At 40.6% G+C, this 21,248-nt stretch overlaps 1 protein-coding gene across 5 annotated transcripts in view; it reads right to left on the reverse strand.

The window, feature by feature from the left end:
* The window catches only part of LOC111872835 (V-type proton ATPase 116 kDa subunit a), an 89,181-nt gene that overhangs the window by 17,435 nt on the left and 50,498 nt on the right, over window positions 1-21,248 (reverse strand). For all 5 annotated transcript variants that reach the window (XM_023867065.2, XM_023867045.2, XM_023867056.2 and 2 more), the window contains exons 5-9: window positions 20,742-20,868; window positions 17,580-17,756; window positions 14,445-14,657; window positions 3,625-3,775; window positions 159-298 (exon numbers count right to left, since the gene is read on the reverse strand). In XM_023867065.2, the coding sequence (XP_023722833.1) occupies window positions 159-298; window positions 3,625-3,775; window positions 14,445-14,657; window positions 17,580-17,756; window positions 20,742-20,868 (808 nt within the window). The remainder of the gene's footprint in view (window positions 1-158; window positions 299-3,624; window positions 3,776-14,444; window positions 14,658-17,579; window positions 17,757-20,741; window positions 20,869-21,248) is intronic.

Consider the following 21,248-nt stretch of genomic DNA (forward strand, 5'->3'; position numbering starts at 1 on the left):
AACGGGGCACTTTGGCATTTAAAGGTTAAACCAGCCTGCTGAATCTTGACACAGATTACAATAAGAAGAGAAGAGGGGTCAATATATCTGCCCATGACTGCACATTGTAATCCTTAACAGAAAACTGGGATGATTCAGAGGTAAGAAGTCCCAGTTACCTCACTACTTGACTTCTTCTTCATTAATTTCTTCTCGCCAATGACCATGTACATTCCAAATGCTGTCAGGATGAGACCATGACCAGCATCACCGAACATAATGGCGAATAGAAATGGGAATGTGATGATTGTATACAGTGCTGTAACAGACAAATATGTAACAATTAGAAAAGAAGACCAGAACAAGAACACAACAATGATAATAATAATTCAGAAATCTTTCAGTGGTGATGCTGGACTTGAGGATCTTACAGCAGTTACTAAGAAAGGTACAGTCTTCTGGGTTGTCATGTCATGTAGTTCAGTAAAAGCCCCACATTTTTGTACAATATATCACCTCCATGCTCATGGTCTAAGAGTGAGCCAAATAAGAGTGGCCACAGCTCAGGCGGTTAGCTGCCAGCTTCCCACCATGGTGGTACACATCCTTTATAACAATTCATATGGGATTTATGGTGGTCAAAGTGGCACTGAGGCATGTTTTCTTTTAGTACTATGGGTCACTTAATTCCCATCAAAATTATTACTTTCAGAAACTCATATTTAGTATATATACTGTAATTAATATACATATGATGTAAAAGTAAGTAAAGTGAAGGTATCCCTGTAAGAGGCCGTGGAGGCCCATACGGTTGTGATATGTTGAGGTTCCAACATTCTCCAAACAATCGGCTCATAGATGGCGGCAAAGTTGTCAGCCCTTTACCCCCAAGAATATTCCAAGAATATCCCTGGTACTCATTTCTATTAGAGGCTGAGTCAACCCCAGGGGCATAGTGTGGCTGGAAGGATTGGGTCAATTGGAAAAAATCCAATGATTTCATCGGAACTTGAACCCGCAACCTTCCGGCTTGTAGCATATTGTCTCAACCAATGACACTACCGCGTGCCCCAACATACAGATGTTCAGATTATAAAATTTGATTCAGGAGCTAATTATGAGCAGATTGAATTTGGGTAATGCTTGCTATCATTCAGTCCAGCACATTCTGTCTTCTGGTCTGCTGGCTAAAAACATAAAAATCAGCATATACAAAACTATAATTTTGCCTGCGGTTCTGTATGGATGTGAAACTTGGTATCTGACATTAAGGGAGAAACACAGACTAAAGCTGTTTGAGTACAAGGTACTGAGGAAAAATATATGGACTGAAGAGGGATGAAGTGATGGGAGGTTGGAGAAAACTGCATAATTTGGAGCTTCATAACTTGTACTCTTCGCCAAGTATAATTAGAATGATCAAGTCAAGGAGGATGAGATATGCAGGGCAAACAGCACAAATGGGGGAAAGAGGATTGCATATAGGATACTGCTGGAAAAGCCAAAAAGAAAGAGACCACTAGGATTACCAAGATGTAGGTGGGTAAAGAATATTAAAATGAATCTTAGACAGGATGGGGTGGTATGGTCTGGACCGACCTGGCTCAGGATAGGGACCAGTGAAGGGTTCTTGTGAACATGGTAAGGAACCTTTGGGTTCCATAAAATGTTCGGATGTTCTTCAGTAGCTGGATAATTGCCATCTTCTCTAGAAGGGCTCAGATCATTGAAGTTAGTTTAGTTAGTTATTATGAGATTATAATGAAGTAATATGTACACAAAAACTACTAACAGACCTTATAGGGTTTGAGGTTCTCACAGCAGCAGTTATGATGAGTTATATCTTCTGGGATATCATGCCACTGGAAGTCAACCAACATTCTGGAGGAACATGTCTCCGCCATCTTCAGGGTTAAAGAATAAGCCAAGCAAAGAACAAGCATGAAGCAGGTAGCAAACAGAGATTTCTATCAACATCTCAGAAGAACATGTTGTCTCCATCTTCAAGGTTGAAGAATAAGCCAAGCAAGACACCAGCATGGAGCAGAGCCGCTTGCTGCCTGCTTCATGCTGATCTTTCACTTGGCTTATTCTTCAACCTTGAAGATGGAGGCGACATGTTCCTCTAACACATCAGTTGACTTTCAAGACTACTTGGCTTTATATCCCAGAAGACAGAACTCTTCATATCAGCATTTCTTTTGAAGTGACTAATATCCATACCAGTGTAACACAGCAGAGGAAGAAACACCCATTAACTAACCTAGGGAACTTGGATGAAACACCACTGAATTTTGATTCAGTTATAAGGCTTTGGAAATAAAAGGAACAACTGCTATAGTAAAAACAGGACATGAAAAAATTAGATTTACAGTGGTACTATGAAACATGGAAGATCGAACTCAACCCAGTGAACATATTAAAGAGAAATACAAAAACAAAACTCCGTAGCTTGAGTCCGCAAGCAAAATACCGACCAAGCGACCGCCTCTTGTCAGCGAAGTTAGTGCCAACTTTAACGAATATAGGGTGTTGTGTGGTCAGCACAACAGATCCCCACGGCCAGTAATTTCGGTTTTCTAGACCGGAGCCGCCATTTCCTTTAAATAGCTCCTGAATTATCCTCACAATGCTGAGTGGACCAGTTCTTGACCCACTACTTCTCAGAGAATCTGGTAGTGTCGGGAATCGAACTCAGACCTCTGGATCTGTAGCCAGGAACTCTGACCACTGACCACCGAGGCGATCATGAAAGAGAAATACACCATCAAAAATCAAGTTCACTGCTAGAGTTTACGTTCATGTACAAGAAAATCGATGAATGGCTTATTGCTTCATAATGTATGGAATAGGTGACCCAGTGGTTTCCAAAATCTGTATAGGGTACTGGTATGGAATATGTTCAAGTCATACAAAACTAAGAACACAAATATATGCCTGGCAAGAAACAACACTAACATGATAGTTATCCCTGGAGGCTTAATACATGTATTACTAACACGACTGATGGATGTATGTCGCAGGAAGCCTTTCAAGGACCATGTTCTTGTTTTTGGAACAAACAGATTCTTATCAGTGAAAAGTCATTCACAAAAGGCAGGTGCTGCTGCTTCATTGGTTGCACCATGTGAATTTAACATTAAAGAAAGTCATCAAGTCTTTCAAATAGTGTACTACATCAAATTTCATGGATGGCAGAGAGCACGATGAGGGTAAAGCCAGAGTTGAAGCCACAGCATCTGATTCAGAGTTTCATTCATATGATGATTTATTGACAAATGTATCAAAGAAAGTACTTCATGAACTTCTAATGCCAGACTTTCATGAGGAGGATTTTGAAGGATATGAACAAACAAAAAAGAAATATTTTAATGGTCAACTTATCTGGCAAATATATCCCAAAATTCCATTTTAAATGGAAAATTGGAAAGCCATCTTATAAACTAGTACATAAAGTACATGTAGATGTTTCTCGTAAAATACTGGTAGAAACAGGTCATTAGCCTGAACCGGATTTACCCTGTTGGAATTCTGTAGTAAGCATTGTCCTCAGTCAAGAGATTCAACTGCGACTTGGAGTGGATTTGTATCTTTGCAGAATGTCTCTTAATAAAATGGTGACATCATGCAGACTGAATTACTGACCTGGGTTAACCTCCCTATAGCTGGAAACACCATATGAATCAATAAGATTCTGGAAACCCCGTGTAAATTTATTGGTGCGATTGAACGTAGGTGGTGCTTCTGAAGTTTCGATCACATTCAGGAATGAGGGAATTGAACTGCCACTAGCCCTCTGTAAACATGAAAGTTAAATTCATGATAGACGATGATAAACGTTCAAGTGGAATATTATCAGGGATTAGAATATATTAGACCTAAAATTAGCCCTCAGGCAGTACCATGCTTTATATGAGGCACAGTACTTTGCTTGATATGTCATTCTGATAATAACCTGGCTTCAAGAAATAGTAGCAAGTGTTAAAGTATTTATGCTTTGCATGCCACAAGCCCATTAGACTGAAATACACAGCCTCAGAAAAAGAGACTGGGTCACTGAACAATTAGTACAGACATCCTCGTCAACAGATGGCAACAAATGTGACATACCAATGTTTAGAGGAAAGAACAGGCTTTCAGAGGCTCTGTGCCTGTGAATGTTTCAAGTTCATTTGAGGTAGTGCTTTAGGTTTTTTTCTGTAACTGCATTTGCCCTAAAGAGGGGTTAACTGAGGCAGGGACATAAGTCACATAGGATGTGTGTGGCTGTGGGCAGGGTTTAGTCAAATAACAAAATTTCTGATATTTTAATCAATGATATTCTGATTAAAAATGCATTAGAAATTTGTCTTGTAAATATCTTAGACCATAGCTTTACCATGCAAAAGTATATAACTATAAAAGTATGTCCAGTTATTGTTCTACTAGCCTAAAGCCTGTTTAAATTTCAACAGAAAACTGTTGTGGTTATCAACATCATACTTGGTACTTGTTTCATCATGATCCACAGTTACTCATAATAACCCTTTAAAGAAAATGTGAGATCACAATGTAACTCAATATGAAAGTAATACACTTGAAAATTCTGAACAGGTACATTTATACAAAGATATTACATCTGTTAAAATGACAAATACAAACAACAAACTCAGTGATTTTTATTTTATTATTATTATTAGAGGGGGTGGGTTTCCCCATGCACCGCGATCAGTTTGATCTATTGTACGTCCCCCTGTGATATTCTACCAGTCTCTATACCCTACCGGTACTGGTGCGTGCCATCAGTCCCGACTCAGCCAGCGAGTTCGGCCTCTACTGGCTCAGCAGTATCTAGATGCTTCCCACATCTACCAAAGGCGTTAGAGACTACTGTTGGGCGGGAAATGTCCTTCAATTTGGCTCAGAGGTCTCCTTGAGACATGAGGTTCTTTTACGTGTCGTAAAGCTACGACACGGGACCCACGGCTTAAAGTCCCTCCCGGAGGACTTGTTCTCTGAATTTTTCCGCCCTTAAAAATTTCCTCGACCTCCGCCGGGTTTGAACCCGCGTACCTTGAGTCATGAGGTGGGAACGTTACCCCTAGACTACGGAGGCCGCTAACTCAGTGATTTTAGTCCGCAAGTGAACTATACCAACAAAGCGACCGCCGCTTGTCGGCAAGGGTGTCGCGTGGTCAGGGCAACCAATCCCCACGGCCGTTAATTTCGGTTCTCTAGACCGGAGACGCTATTTGTTTGAAATAGCTCCTCAATTATCATGAGGCTGAGATGATCCCAGACTCACTACTTCTCAGAAAACAATCTGGTAGCTCCGGGAATCGAACCCGGACCTCTGGATATGTAGCCAGGAACTCTGACCACTAGACCTCAGAGGCGGTTCCTGTTAAAATGACAATATGCACTAAACAGTGCTGAGTTGATCCCATTCCAGACCCACTACTTCTCAGAAAAAAATATGGTAGCTCCGGGAATCGAACCCGGACCTCTGGATATGTAGCCAGGAACTCTGACCACTAGACCTCAGACGCGATTCCTATTAAAATGACAATATGCACTAAACAGTGCTGCTATCTAAAGGTATACAACTAACATTTACAGCAAAGGTGAATGCTGCACTATCATCTGATCATACCTTCCACTGCTGTCTTCCCTTCATATTCCTAACTACTACCAACTCTGACATGATAAAAAAATGAGAAAACAGCAAGGGTGATACAGAGTGATAAATAAGGGTTACAGGCTTTAAGGGGGTATAGAGCTCACTTAAATGAGCATACAAAGTCCCAGTCAACATACGTAGATCATACTGAATGTCATGAGCAACTGTTTTTTTGCATGCAACCTGGGAACAGCAGACGAAAGAGAGTATGGTGGTAGGTGGAACCAGATGCTGTGTTAACCTTGAGTGTCTTGTGACGTCAATAGCTTGCATCACGTGACCAGTATCACTCCTGACAAAATGCCCGACAATGATATGTCGTTTCGCCAGCGTGCTGTCATTGAATTTCTTGTGAAAGAGGAAATCCCTGCTGCAGAACTTTACCAGAGACTTCAGCATGCTTATGAAAGTGTGTGCATAGGTGCGAGCAGTGTTCGAAGATGGGTGAAACATTTTAAAGATGGGACCACCAGCATCGAAGATGAGCCTCAGAGGCGTCGTCCACAAACAGCCTCAACTGAACGCAACAAGGAAAGAGTGGATGAGATCATTCAAGATGACAGGCGTGTGACTATGGACACAACAGCCCAAAAACTTGAAATTGGGCACAGTGCAGTACAGGAGATGATTGAAAGCTTGAGCTACAGGAAAGTTTGTGCTCGTTGGGTCCCGCGGTTATTGACCGAAGACCATAAAGATCAGCACCTCACAACTGCTGCAGAGATATCGATAAAAAGGCGATGATTTTTTGCTCTGTATTATGACAGGTGATGAAAGCCAGTTTCACCATTTTGAGCCTGAAATGAAACGGCAGAATATGGAACGGCACCATTTGCATTCTCCATTAAAAAAGAAGGCAAAGACAGTGCCATCAGCTGCGAAGGTTATGGGCACAGTCTTCTGGGATGCAGAGGGGTTTATTCTGGCCGAATTCCTGGAACCTGGGCAAACCATCAATGCTGCTTGTTATGTCCAGATGCTGCACAAGCTCTGTCGTGCATTGCGTGATAAACATCCAGGATGAAACATCATCATCCTGCATGACAACGCTCGCCCCCACGCCGCTCGCCTCACATTGGAAGCAACTGCAAAGATGGGGTGGGAAGTTCTTCCACACCCCTCCTATAGCCCTGATCTGGCACCCTCTGACTACCATCTTTTCGGATTTGTGAAGGATCAGCTGCATGGACAGCGTTTTGAGAAAAGGGAGGCAATTCAGAAAGCAGTGCGTCAGTGTCTTGGGATGGCTGGAACGGAATTTTACAGAAGGGGAATTTTCAAACTCCCAGAACACTAGAAGAAATGTGTACAAAGAAGTGGCAATTATGTGGAAAAAAAAAGAAAGGTCTGTAGATTGAAGTGGTGTATTTGGTTTGTCAATAATAAAGCATGTTACTTCACAAAGAATTGTTGCTCATGGCTTTCAGTACGACCCTCGTACAAGAATGCCCAGAAACCAATGCCTGCTGAGACATGGGTGAGTTTTGCATCTGACTGGATACTAGGATAACACTTCAGTATACATTAAGAGGTCAGTGCATGTCATGTACATCTGTTTACCTTTCTCTTGAAGGTGTTCTGAATGTCTCAGTGGAATTTGTGGATGTACTACTTACATAATACTAAGGAAAAAGCAGAGATAGCTGGTGTCACAACATTCATTTGATTTGAAATCCGCTCAGTGGTTTTCTAATGGAATCTTCTTACTCTGCCCTGGAAATGGCACATATGCATTTTGTGTATGGCCATTCCAATGAAAATTCTTAGGAAGTGCAGTGCCTCTATGCAAAATACATTATGCACAACACTGAATACCATCTCACAAATTATCCACCCAATTTCACCAGCAACCGAGGGAATCTGGGTCAATCGGGGTCCTTTTTTCCATGGGCATTGAATTGTGGAAGGCCTCGATCAATCCGAACTCCTGATATGGAAGTCGTTTGTGTTGAGAAGAGTACAAGAAGATCCCAGAATCAGCATGCAAAGAACTGCAGCTGCTGAAGGTATCAGTGTTCCCCTTGTCTAGAGAACTCTCCATAAACGATTGCTTTATCCGCACAACATCTGGCAAAGGCAAGCCCACACTCATCTATTTATTTATTTATTTCGTCTCTATAGATCATTGTTACATGATACAGGACAAGTCAGTTACTGCACATTGGCTGATTACAATAAGAGAATAAAGTTACAATACTTACAATTGTTTACAATAGATTACAGTAGATTACAATAGTTAAGATTTCATATAGTGTGAGGTGGAATCCATATTAGGTCCCCTCGGCATGTCGGCTTCCATATGTCCTATTGTACCAGTATTGGTGATAATGCTTATGGAGAATTTGATGGAATGACCATCATGCAAGGGCAGTGTTTTGAGAGTGACTTCTTGCAAAATGCTTTGTAAGGGCAGTGTTTTGAGAGTGACTTCTTGCAAAATGCTTTGTAAACACATTGTTTGTTGCAAACATCCTGTTTACTGATGAGACAGGAGCTTCCAAAATACCCATGTCTGCATGAATCAGCGTCAATAGTCCATCAATGTCTGTGTGAGCAACTCAAGTGACCAACTCTTAGACCCAGTTGCCTTACCTAATAGACTAATAGGTGCAGTTAACACAGTATTTTGGCGAATGGTTTATCAGTACTCTTGGAACATGTACCTCTTCATCAACGACAACACATGTGGTTCATACATGATGGGGCACCAACTCATTTGCTCCACATTGCCACACAGCACTTGAACCAGACTTCCAGTGTACAATGGATAGGATGCAGAGGCCCAGTCTACTGGCCTGCATGATCTCCTGACCTTAATCTTCTGGATTTTTGGTTGTGGGGACACCTGAAGACTTTGGCGCATTCAGCAAAGAACAATGACTTAGAGACATTACAGCAATGAGTAGAGAACGCCTGTCAGGAGATTCAAGTGAAACCAGGATTTTTTACTCAGTATGCACCTCAGTGAAATGAAGGGCTGAAAGTTCTGTTGAAATGCACAGGAACCACACAGAATTTCTGCTGTAGAGATCGTAGAGATCACACGAAAATCAAACATACAATGACATCCATAACCCAATATTCAAGGTAAAGCAGGAATTAAACACCAGAGAGCACATTATAAAAAAAAAAAGAACCTGACCAACTCAGCAAACATTTGAAAACAAGACTAGTAATATTACACATGAGGAACTCAACTCACCACTTCGAGTAACTACACAAACAAGTAATTATACGACACATAAAAAATTTCACATACATGAATTCTAATAGAAGAATTTAATTTGGTTCATCCTGGTCCATCACACTATCAATATTATAAAAGGTTATAAACTCCAACCAGTGTGATGTACTATATATATGCTGTTGACTAATGCATTGCTGCATTATGTATTTAAGCTGTCATGATGATAACCACATCCACAGAATGAAATTGCTCAATGGATCTAAGGGTGAACTAATAAATGATGATGATGATGATGATGATGATGATGATGACTGATAATTTTTTTTTTCGCCTTTTTACTCTTTCATCCTTGACATTGACAGACCATCTTCAGAACGCCATATCAATACAAGGTGAAAATACCATTACAACGTGATTGGTCAATATCAATACATATATACAATATCATTACAATGTCATGAATATAAAATCTGAGCCTTTAACATCTATAGCAATGTGCATTAATATATTAAAATATTTATAAATTATTATTATTAGTTTATTTACAAGTGTGGTTTAAAAATACTTTTGTTAAAATTTAGAACCAATTCGGTTTGTGTCTACCATGTGGTACCATGTGCTTCCACCTGCAGATGCATTGGGGGGGAGTCCTAGTAGGATTTCCATTGCAGCTGATGGAGCTGTGCTCATTGCTCCCATAATTCCCAAACAGGCTGTTCTTTGCAGTTTTCTAAGTTCTGCCTAACTTGTTTTGAGTTTGACTCTAGGCCACCATATAGCGGTGGCATAGGTGATTATGGGTCTTACTACAGCAGTGTATATCCAATTACCACCTTTGGTGTCAGTCCCCAAATCTTCCCAAACATGCCTCTGCATGTCCAGAAGGCTTTATAGGCCTTGTTAATAGCCTTATCCAGCTCTTGTTTCCATGTCAGCCCCTTGTCTAATGTTAATCCAAGGTACTTGACTTCACTGGATAGCTGGATCACTTTACTGAAGAGTACTGGTTCTTTGAGCCCCTTTACATCCCTCTTCCTAGTAAAGGGTACAGTCACCATTTTGTTTGGATTGATAGACAAGTGGGTCCTTTCACATCACTGTGGAACTGTATACAGGGCTGTTTGTAAGACCTCCGTAAGAGTGTGCAGGAATTTCCCATTAATTAGGATTGCTATACATCAGCATATCCTACTGTGAAGTGGCCTGTAGTGTTGAGCTCTATACAGGGCTGTTCCCATTGATTAGGATTGCGATATCATCAGCATATCCTACTGTGAAGTGGCCTGTACTTTTGAGCTGTATACAGGGCTGTTCCCATTAATTAGGATTGCTATATCATCAGCATATCCTACTGTGAAGTGGCCTGTACTTTTGAGCTGTATACAGGGCTGTTCCCATTAATTAGGATTGCTATATCATCAGCATATCCTACTGTGAAGTGGCCTGTACTTTTGAGCTGTATACAGGGCTGTTCCCATTAATTAGGATTGCTATATCATCAGCATATCCTACTGTGAAGTGGCCTGTACTTTTGAGCTGTATACAGGGCTGTTCCCATTAATTAGGATTGCTATATCATCAGCATATCCTACTGTGAAGTGGCCTGTACTTTTGAGCTGTATACAGGGCTGTTCCCATTAATTAGGATTGCTATATCATCAGCATATCCTACTGTGAAGTGGCCTGTACTTTTGAGCTGTATACAGGGCTGTTCCCATTAATTAGGATTGCTATATCATCAGCATATCCTACTGTGAAGTGGCCTGTACTTTTGAGCTGTATACAGGGCTGTTCCCATTAATTAGGATTGCTATATCATCAGCATATCCTACTGTGAAGTGGCCTGTACTTTTGAGCTGTATACAGGGCTGTTCCCATTGATTAGGATTGCTATATATCAACATATCCTACTGTGAAGTGGCCTGTACTGTTGAGCTATATACAGGGCTGTTCCCATTCATTAACCTTTAAACGCCAGACTTCTGAAATGGTGGCAAGCTTGAGCTGGCCAGAGTTTATTTAAATGCCTGCTGCTGGTGCATTGCTACTCTGCATTTAATTGTCCATTCCTGTTAGGGCACTTAAACAATTTTAAGCACTGTGTTTAAAAATGCTGTATCTAACTCAATTTTCATAATAAATGGATGGAATTAACTTTGTTTGTATCAGCAAAGAACATAGTGTCGCATATTATAACAGAAGATTTGAAATTTTTTATACAAAATGTTATATTCTATTTTCAAGTTTTTGTCTCTTAACACTTTGTGGACCATCAATTTAAATATTTAAATCACCCTGGGGACCGGCATTTTTAAACCTACTACCCTAACTTGTGCACTGTTCACTTTAAAAATTAATATAAAATCTCCAAATTAATTTTATGAACTAAAATTTTTGGAGAACACTTACTAATGCTCCTGGAAGTGCCTGAGGGTGTGATATTTCTGGAAACATTCCCCTTTGNTCCCGCAATGTTATTACTCACATCGTTGGAGCTACTGTCACTTTTACTGTCTGTGGCCACAATTCTCTGTTCTCCCTTGTCACTGCCACTCTCTGAATCACCATGGCTACGCCTCTCACAATGCAGGTCAGCTAGAATATCGGAGAAGAATCTGTCCTTGATCCATACTCCACCACTAACTACTGGCTGATACATACAGCTTGAAGAAAGCAAAGCATTTTCCTTTATAGTGGGTTAAGATAACAGTGAGGTCAAGTTACTGAATGCTAGGTAAACATTCCGGAGTTTTATTGCACAGGATTCATCGAGTTGGGTGGCGCCAGAGCAAGGTATAGTGTGTTACAACCTAACACGTCTTAAACTCATGATATCATTCGACCGGTCCACCACGTTTAAAAGCCAAAAGCATGATATCATGGAAAATGGTTTCCCAGTTCTTCACAGAGTTGTTCTGCATTATAAATTCATTTCTGTTTATAACACTTGACAAAACAGCCTCCGTAGTCTAGGGGTAACGTTCCCACCTCATGACTCAAGGTACGTGGATTCAAACCCAGCGGAGGTTGTGGAATTTTTAAGGGCAGAAAAATTCAGGGAACAAGTCCTCCGGGAGGGACTTTAAGCCGTGGGTCCCGTGTCGTAGATTTACGGCACGTGAAAGATTCTCATGTCTCTAGGAGACCTCTGAGCAGAATTAGGCAACATTTCCCGCCCAAGTAGTTTCAAATGCCTCTGGTAGATGGGGGAAGCATCAGGTACCACGTGCCAGAAGAGGGCCGACCTCGCTGGCAAAATGGGGCTGATAGCAAAGCACCAGTACTGGTAAGTTATGGGGACACTAGAAATTAAAGGGGTATGCACAATGGACCAATAACTGGTCTAAGTGCATGGGGACACTCACCCCTTCTAATAATGAATGAATGAATGAATGAATGAATGAATGAATGAATGAATGAATGAATGAATGAATGAACACTTGACAAATTTTAGCAGTCCCTGGTGTCATAAAACAGATGGAAGCAATAAAATCATTTGGCCTTCTGCTAGCACTGCTTACACTCTTCGGATTTTCGAAACTTTTGACTGAAGGACAGAAGAATGAAAGAATGGCTATTCAAGAGAAAGCTAGAGGGATCCATTTTTCAGTGCTAAAACCTTCCGCTATAGCTGCAAGAGATTATTACCCTTTCTAGGGTCGTGAACAGACAGTTGCATTGTGGTTGAGTTACAGAGTGCAATCTGTTTTCTGTGCATTCGTAGTGAAATCGAATACTATAGTTTCATTTCAGCCTATGTATACATCAAGCAGGTAACAACAAAAAAGGTATGTACATCGAATTTTACTATATATTTTTAACACTTTAATCTGCAGAATCTGCAATAAAAGTACTGGCTCGTGGATGAGTTTGGGCATAACTCATACGTATATTCTTTTTTGCTGTTATTCACTTAGGTATCATTTTAATTCCTCTATTAGAGCTTTACTCAAGTCTGTCTGGTAATTACTACTGTGGGGTTCTTAATGTAGTTTTGTCATTACTCCGATGACAACCCACTTCTTCGGAACGGTTTGTTGGTCCTGAAAAGGACCGTGGTTGCTGAGATGCTTGATCGGAGAGGTAGCGCGGCGCGCGCCGGTAAGAAGAGAGGCTAGTTGCGGTGAGTGGTCTGGCCGCAGTGCGGCCGTGGCTGGAAGTTGCTTGGTTGCCATGCGGCAGCGTGAGTTGGAGGTAGCTTGATCGCAGTGCGGCAGATGGCGGTGGTTGCTGGTGAAAGGCTAGTCGTTGAGCGCGGTCGTAGGAGTTATGAGGCAGTGGCTACGTCAGATGCCCAGTGGGTCGGACAGTAACACAACCACCAGCGAGTCCAGGCGCGGTGCCCCAGTGAGTCGGGTGTGAGAGAGCCGGAGGGCCGAGGCAATCGTGCCTGGCGCAGCCTGCCGATGCCTCCGAAGACCGAGCGCTGACGACGAAGCCTGCTGGCTGATGTTGCTTGGTGTGGCTTGAATGTAGGCTGAAGTAAACTGATGAACTGCTGTTGGAGCTGCCCATTTTTATACACTGCTCGGTGGGCGGAGCGAAACTCGAAATTGAGGAGGAAGAATTGATTGGCTAGCGCGCGTAATGATGTAGTGCAGGCTAGCAGCGAGCGCAGTATAAATGCGAACGTTTGGAGCAATTTGATTGGTTAGCGCGCGTGATGGTGAAAAGTGATGTGAAGAGCGAACGTTGCAGAAATGCATGATAATGTGGGATGTTCCCACACTACATTTAGAAATAAACATTTATGACTGTGCATTCGCTTCTACTAGCGGCGTGTGTGCACGTTTCCACTAGCAGAGTTTAAATGCCCGACTGGCCAAAACAGGGTACTTTGGCCACGCGGCCATAGTCATCACTGGCACAAACGGGGCACTTCGGCACTTAAAGGTTAAGATTGCTATATCATCAGCATATCCTACTGTGAAGTGGCCTGTACTGTTGAGCTCCCAAAGAATATCATCCACGACCAGGCTCCACAGGAGAGAGGAAAGAACAGCCCCCTGCAGACACCCTCTCGCTGCAGCTGCTCTCAGGGTCTCTCCAGACAATGTAGCGCTTATATTTGTGCTTTCCAGCATGGCACAGTTCCATCTGCATATTGTGGACTCAATGCCATGCCTTTCAGCAGCCTGTTTTATTGTATCAAAGGAGGTTCTGTCAAAGGCTCCCTCTATGTCAAGGAATGCTCCAAGAGCAATATCCTTGTGTTCAATAGCACTCTCTGTGCATGTGACTTCATTATGCAATGCAGTTTCAGTAGACTTACCCATTTGGTAAGCATGTTGGTTTTGGTGCAGAGGATGAATTTTCAATGCACCGTCCCTAAAACCTAACCTAACATAAGCAAATCTTACCATGCTGTCCCCGTTGAATGTACAGGTGGGTGTTCGTATTGATATGAGGTTGCATAATGTGACTACATAACCAAACATAATCTAGGACTGGTGTGACGTCTGATATAATAATGTAACTAATCAAAACGTGACATTAAGTTATTAGTATAGCCAGAAACTCTTGTTTTTTAACATCATCTTAATTAATATGCTGGTTTCTCGTATTGCAGTCATTAGTATGAAAACTTTTCTGATACTGGTGTCAGAAGGTAGTACATACCCCTCCATCTTCAAGGGCCTTTCTTACTCCAGCTAGATCTTGGACTGGAACCCAGCATTCTGCAATGAGGCACTTCTTGGTGACATCCACGTTGAACATATTCAGTGTATGGTAGATGGCCTTCATTTTACGCACCATAACCATCCAGTTCTGAAGCTCCTTGACCACACTAACCAGCACACGCTGACGATGATCCTGTGTTTGATTGAGAACCTACACACAAAATATAGAGAGTTATTTTAGTTTCTCATTTCTCAGAAGTTTAAAAAGTTAATCTCTCTTGATTTATGAGAAAAGCATTTTTATTACATCAATAAAACAAATGAGTGATGGTTTATTAATTTTTATTGATGAATCAAATAAGTTCCAATTATTTATGTGGGTTTGTGGTATTATACCTAAAAAAGATTTAAACTGAAACATAAAAAATAAAACAAAATAATGAACACAATTATGAAGATATAAACCATATAGCATCTAAAACAAAGAACATTTACAATCAAATATAGTAAATAGTCACAGATATAGTTGCTTTTAGACATATTAACATGGTTTTTTATTACTTTGCCAGTCACAGTATCCACACGGTGTAAGGCATGAACTGTCTCCGCTTGCTCGGACGCTGGGGTCATGGGTTCGAATCCCACTCAGGTTGTGGTTATTTGGTGTGTGTATGGCTTTATTTTGTATTTGTGTTGCCGTGTGTTTAGGTAGCAGCCTTGTGATGGGCTGATCTCTCGCCGAAGGAGTCCTACCATCTGTGAAAACTGTTTACAGAACTGAATAAGAGGCCTGGGCCCCGAATGTGCTGGATGATCCATTGAAAAAAATTATTACTCCTGGCTTCTACTAATCTAATTTAAATTTTTTTTTTGTTTTAGCTATAGGCTGGATGGCCGTGGGGTTGGAGTTCAAGTCTCAGTACAGGCAAGATTTTTCTCCTCTCTACATCATCCATACCAATTCTGAGGCCCATCCAGCCTACTATCCAATGGGTATCGGGAGCTCTTTACCTGGGTGCAAGCTGACCATTCACCTCCAAGTAGTGCCGAAATCAAGAATACATAGACTTTTACATCCACTGCCCTATACACCTTCATGGCATAATGCTTAATCAGTTAAACACAAGGACAAATTTACCTTTCACTAAAATATTAATTTTATTGTTTCAATAGTTCTGTTTTTGTTCATTATTTTTATTATAGTTATGGTGCTAATAACAACAGTATCAACATCATTCCAAGTCACCACTTGTGACAGAAACTGTTTAACAAGAAATATTCAACACAAGGTAATACAGAAACATGACTTCCAAAGGAACTTTGGTATCGACTCTTCAACTAAGTTACTCGACCTGAGCAGCATTTTACTTAATTTTAAGTTAAAAAAGATTAGTAATTAATAATCTAAGGTCATGTTATTGTAGGATATCATCTAAGCTCCAGATTACATTTCTATGCAGTAAAAAGGTAATGGTACTACATGAGCTTATGGTAACACAGTGTGTGAATCACAGTACTGTGCCTGCTGCTGCAAGTAGCACTATGAGTAGTTCTGCAGGTAGGTGGGTCTGCAAACAGTAATCTCTCTGTCATCAGCTGTTATTATTTTCAAAGAAAATGCTTATTGAGAGAAGTTCATTGAGTTTGTATTTTTTTCTATATTTCATGTCATAACTGGACTGTGAATATGTCAATCACAGCCTCTTAGTAAATATCAATCCATCAGACTCTTCATTATCCTTTACAGGTTATGCAAACAAACACTGTAATTGGATAAAAAAATGAAATTCTCTTTGGAGTTCTCACTGGCGAGTTCTTAACCAAATGAATGTAAGCCTAAGTTTCACAGAAGTTTGCTCCATGTAAATATAAACGAGTTACATTTAAAACTTGCATAAAAACTATTTGTATCATGATAAAAAACAACATCAAGTACTCAAAAACAATGTGTTATTAGCTTTTGCTTTAGGAACACTTTTACTCTAGTTTTTAGACCTTCTTTATGTTCCTAGTCATCAAGCAGTCCTTCAGTCCATTTAACAGCAGCTGACTGGCCTATTTGCATCTCTGGAATGAGCATTTTCATTTGTTCCAACTCTCTGGCTTTGCATTCATTGAACCATACTCTACTGGTCAGAACCTCACAATAAATGTCTGGGCAATTAACTTGAAACTACTAATTATTTCTTTAGTATTATTTGTGAGACAGACAGAGAAAGAGATAGATGGTTTCAAGGTGCAACAGCATTGACAACTATGTATGTAGATGCACTTGAATCAAAATCCAGGTGAACTGTAATTTATTAAATCCTGCATAAAATGTAACAAAACAGTTATTTGTGTGAAATTGTTGTCCTGACTAATATTGGGTAAGAAAGCATTGTAAAACAAGAGTAAACATTAGGTTAAAAACTCTCTGAATATAGGGTCAGCAGGAAAGTGATAAGGAAGTTACATTTTTACATACAGTAGAAGCCTTATTTAATGATCCTTCTCTACCCTACTTTCCTAAAATAGGCTCATGCAACTCCATCCTGTCTGTGTAACCCCACTTATCAACTTCTGAATGTCTGAACCAGTCTTTGTGAAACTTGGTACAGCACTGCTATTAAACATGTCTAAATGGCATATTTCATAAATCCCTCCCATCAGTCTGCATGTCTGTATATGTATCCCTTCTACTGCAAGGCAAGAAGTCAGTAAAGTGTATCCTTCCTTTCATTGCTAGGCAACAGCTTGGAAAACATGTTCCAACATCAACAAATACATGCAACAACAGAAGAATCATTGGAAGTGTCATTTTCCATGTGGACCATGCCTTATCAAAGGAGAGTCTGTGGGTTTGTCTGTGTATCCCTCTAACACTGCTAGGTATTAACTAGGTAAAGAAGTTCCCATGACAACAAGGAATTGCTGGGGGCATCGTTTTCTATGCAGTCCATGTTGTATCAAAGAAAATTAGATGATTAGTTCTTTGTAGAACTTCTTGTAATAAATTCTCTCATTTTGCGTTGAAGTCAATGTTAAATTACCTCCACTTAAGATTTTCTTCAGTTCAGTGTTAAAAGCCACTATTCGCTGAAGAAACCTTAAATGCGGGTTTCAATGTCTTATTATACAGCTAGATATTCACCATATTGAGATCCTCAAGTCTTGTTCGAACACCCTTCACCATGTCTTCTCTCTCAGTAGCAACATTGGGACAGGGGTACAATGATGCATGGAAACCAGCACACACCTTCTTTACGCGAGATTTCAGCTGTTCTCCTTGGAAGAATGTCACAAATACAGTCTTGAAGATCTCATTACCCTGTAGGAAGGTAAAACCATACTTTTAAGAAGCGAGAATCATGATTACAGTCTTCTGTGGTGTGACATCATTTTTAGGGAACGTGGAGGAGCAGGTTCCTCTGAAAAATTCATACCAAACTCTATGGCATCAAATCCTGGAAGATAATAATCTTAAGACCACACTGTTGTTAGCTGATACCCATCAAGCAACACAATGTGTTTTACATAAAACTAAACCCCTAATAAATAAAGTGTTCTGAAGTATGCAGTCATATCATTCAGTCTGTTAAAACAAGGGCAAACTGAATAGCATGACTGAGTCACAACCTATATTTCTACAGAATTACAGTGACGACTTTATGTCGTCTATCACTTCTGATGCTATTGGATGGGTTCTCCTATACCTTGTCCATATGAGTCAATATCCTGTACTTTCAAGCACCATCTCATCACTGTTCCTATGTAGGTCATCCATAAAGTAAAGATCACTTGGTGATTAAAAAAATAAATGGTTAAAATAAAAAAAAAATATTTTATAACATTACTGCAGACTTTAAATCATTTTTCCACACAACCCCCATGAAGATTCACGCACTTGTCATATCACGTGATGAGTTTCTGTATTCCTGCCTCATAGAAATCTTCCACCAGTCCGCTGAACCAGTCTTTAACTGTCTTTTTCACTTCTTCGTTCTTACACATGTGTGTGCTACCCAAAATCTACTTCAAGTGTGTGAACAAGTGAAAATCACTTGGAGCCAGGGCTGGATTGTAGGGAGGATGGAAAAAAGTTCTACACGAAGTCAGCAAATAGCACGTGTGCTAGCAGTCTTTACTTTCTGGATGCCCCTTGTATATCACTAAGTTCCAAGTCTGACTGACAAGTACTGCCATAGAACTACCTCCTAGAAACACCACAGCTGATGGTGATAAATGCAGCTGCACAGAAAGACAATACTTTCCTCAAATGACCTTCAAATATCAGAAGAAATATATCATGTAAAGTTAATTTTCTGCAAACTCTCTTTTTAAATAAATGTATACAAAAAAGGCCTAGGCAATGCCCGCCTGGCCCTCTGTAGCACATTCTTATAAACATCTTATTCTATTATAGTAGTCACCCCACAATTTTTTAATATATCTCTTAACTCATCTCTAAAAATATATTACTAATATTCTGTCCATACACTCGTTTTTCTTTTTAAATAAATGTAGGAATTTTGTTTATGAAGTAATAGACTGAAGAAACTAGGAAAGACACCTCCAAAGGAAATATCTCACTGTGAAGTCACCAAAGCACTGAACCTGAATCTCTGTAGTAAGGACTGCTTATGCTATGACATGTTCTCAGTGAACTTATGCTCAAATATTACAAATTTCATAAAAGATCATAAAAGATTCTTGTAAGACGTCTCACTTTATGAACTAGAATTGTATTCTGCTTCTAGTGCAATGAGTGTTCTAATCAATCAATAATCCAATAGCTGCTGTGAAAGCTTCAGATCTTATGAGGATTATTCAAATGAAACACCATGACCATGGGAATGCGGTGTTTCCAGCAACAGCTCAGGTAGTTCACCAGGGAGGGTATCTAAACACTGGTGCAGCAATGGGATGTCTGTCTCAGCGCTCATGGGGACATCATTCCTTCATCCACAGCAGTCCATTAATATAATTTCATCCAGGCACAAGTAGCTGTAGCTATGGGCATGCCTTTGAACCTAAGTCACTCACCTAGCATAATCCTTGAATGGTTTCATGTGAATAAGCCTCATATATAAATTAATTCAGGTGGCAAACTTGCAAGGGCATTTTATCAAGGGTTTATGAATCGGGTATTAGGATTTGCCTTGTATTTTTCTTCTTATATCGAAGAATTTTTCCATAAAATTATCTGCACTAAAATCTAAAATTGTCTACACTGATAGATTTTCTTTTTATTATTCTTTGTGGGGAGAGATGGAGTCCACTTGGTATTGCAGCCACTACTGGCCTATTTACCAGCCCCAGATGATAGAAAATGGTGACTGTGGAGCAATTGGTGGAATGAAGATTGTCAGGGGAAACTGAAGTACTTGGAGAAAACCTTCCCCAACACCACTTTGTCCACCACAAGTCCCACATGACCAAACTCGGGCTGCTGCAGTGGGAAGCCAGCAACTAACCACCTGAGCTATCGCACAGCTTACATTGATATATGACGAAAATGACAGAATACATTTTATGATGATGACCATGAACATGGATCACTGGCAGTAGTTAGGAAGAGGACCAAAAGAAGGCAGTGAGATATATGCATGCTTCAGTTGGTATTGCAGTCTTGACCTGGGGGGGAGTTACACACAGTGTGCATAAAGTTACCTGCAAAAACAACAGCTACAGACAGGAGTAGCCAAATTTTAATGTTGAATTTTTAACAGCATATTATTAGAATGTCTTGTCTTGTCCTGTCTAAAAACACAAAAATTAGAATATAAAACCATGATTTTGTCTGTGGTTTTGTATGGGCACGCAACTTTGTCTCTGACATTAAGGGAGGAATGAGGGTGTTTGAGGGTGCTGAGGAGAATATTTTGACCAAAGTGGGATTAAGTGATAGGAGTTGGAGAAAACTGCGTAGTGAGGAGCTTCATAATTTGTACACTTCACCAAGTATAATAAGAGTGATCAAGTCAAGGAGGATGCAATTGGCAGGGCATGTAGCACGAATGGAGAGAAGATGAATGCATATAGGGTTTTGGTGGGGAAGTCAGAAGGAAAGAGGCAACTAGACAGACGTAGATGTAGGTGGGAGGATTAGTATGGACTGGATTGATCAGCCTCAGCATAAAGACCAGTGGAGGGCTCTTGTGAACACGGTAATGAACCTTCAGGTTGCACATAATGTTGGGAAGTTCTTGAGTGGCTGTGACTGGCAGCTTCTCAAGAAGGGCTCAGCTCAATGAGGTTAGTTAGTTACTTTTACTAGCATCCTCAACATACCAAAGAAAAATAATAATTATACCGTAGAAGGATCTTCCAGCGGCTGGTCAAGTTCAGCTTGTCTGAGGAACACATTGCCACGAGAGATCCTCCACAGCATGCGTTCGAATGCTGGCACTCTCTCCCTTGGTACAACACCTGCCACAAACCTGAAATCAATTATGAAAATAATAATCACATCCTCAGTTATGTACCAGCTACACATCATGTGACTTGTCTAAGTCTGCGGCCTTTAGTCTACAAGCGAACTATACCAACCGAGCGAGTGCGGCTTGTCGGCGAAGTAGTGCCAACTTTAGGAGATAGACTGTTGCATGTCAGCGCAATGGAACCCCACGGCCATCAACCTTTAATGTCTGAAGTGACCCGTTCAGGCCAGTGATGAGTAAGGACATCGTGGCCATAGTACCCCGTTTTGACCAGTTGGGCATTTAAACTCCGCTAGTGGAAGTGTGCGCACACACTGCTAGTAGAAGCGCATGTATAGTCCTAAATATTTATTTTTAAATGTAGTAATTACCAGACTAAC

The sequence above is a fragment of the Cryptotermes secundus genome, unplaced genomic scaffold, assembly GCF_002891405.2.
Source record: "Cryptotermes secundus unplaced genomic scaffold, Csec_1.0 scaffold1021, whole genome shotgun sequence".
Lineage (NCBI taxonomy): Eukaryota > Metazoa > Arthropoda > Insecta > Blattodea > Kalotermitidae > Cryptotermes > Cryptotermes secundus.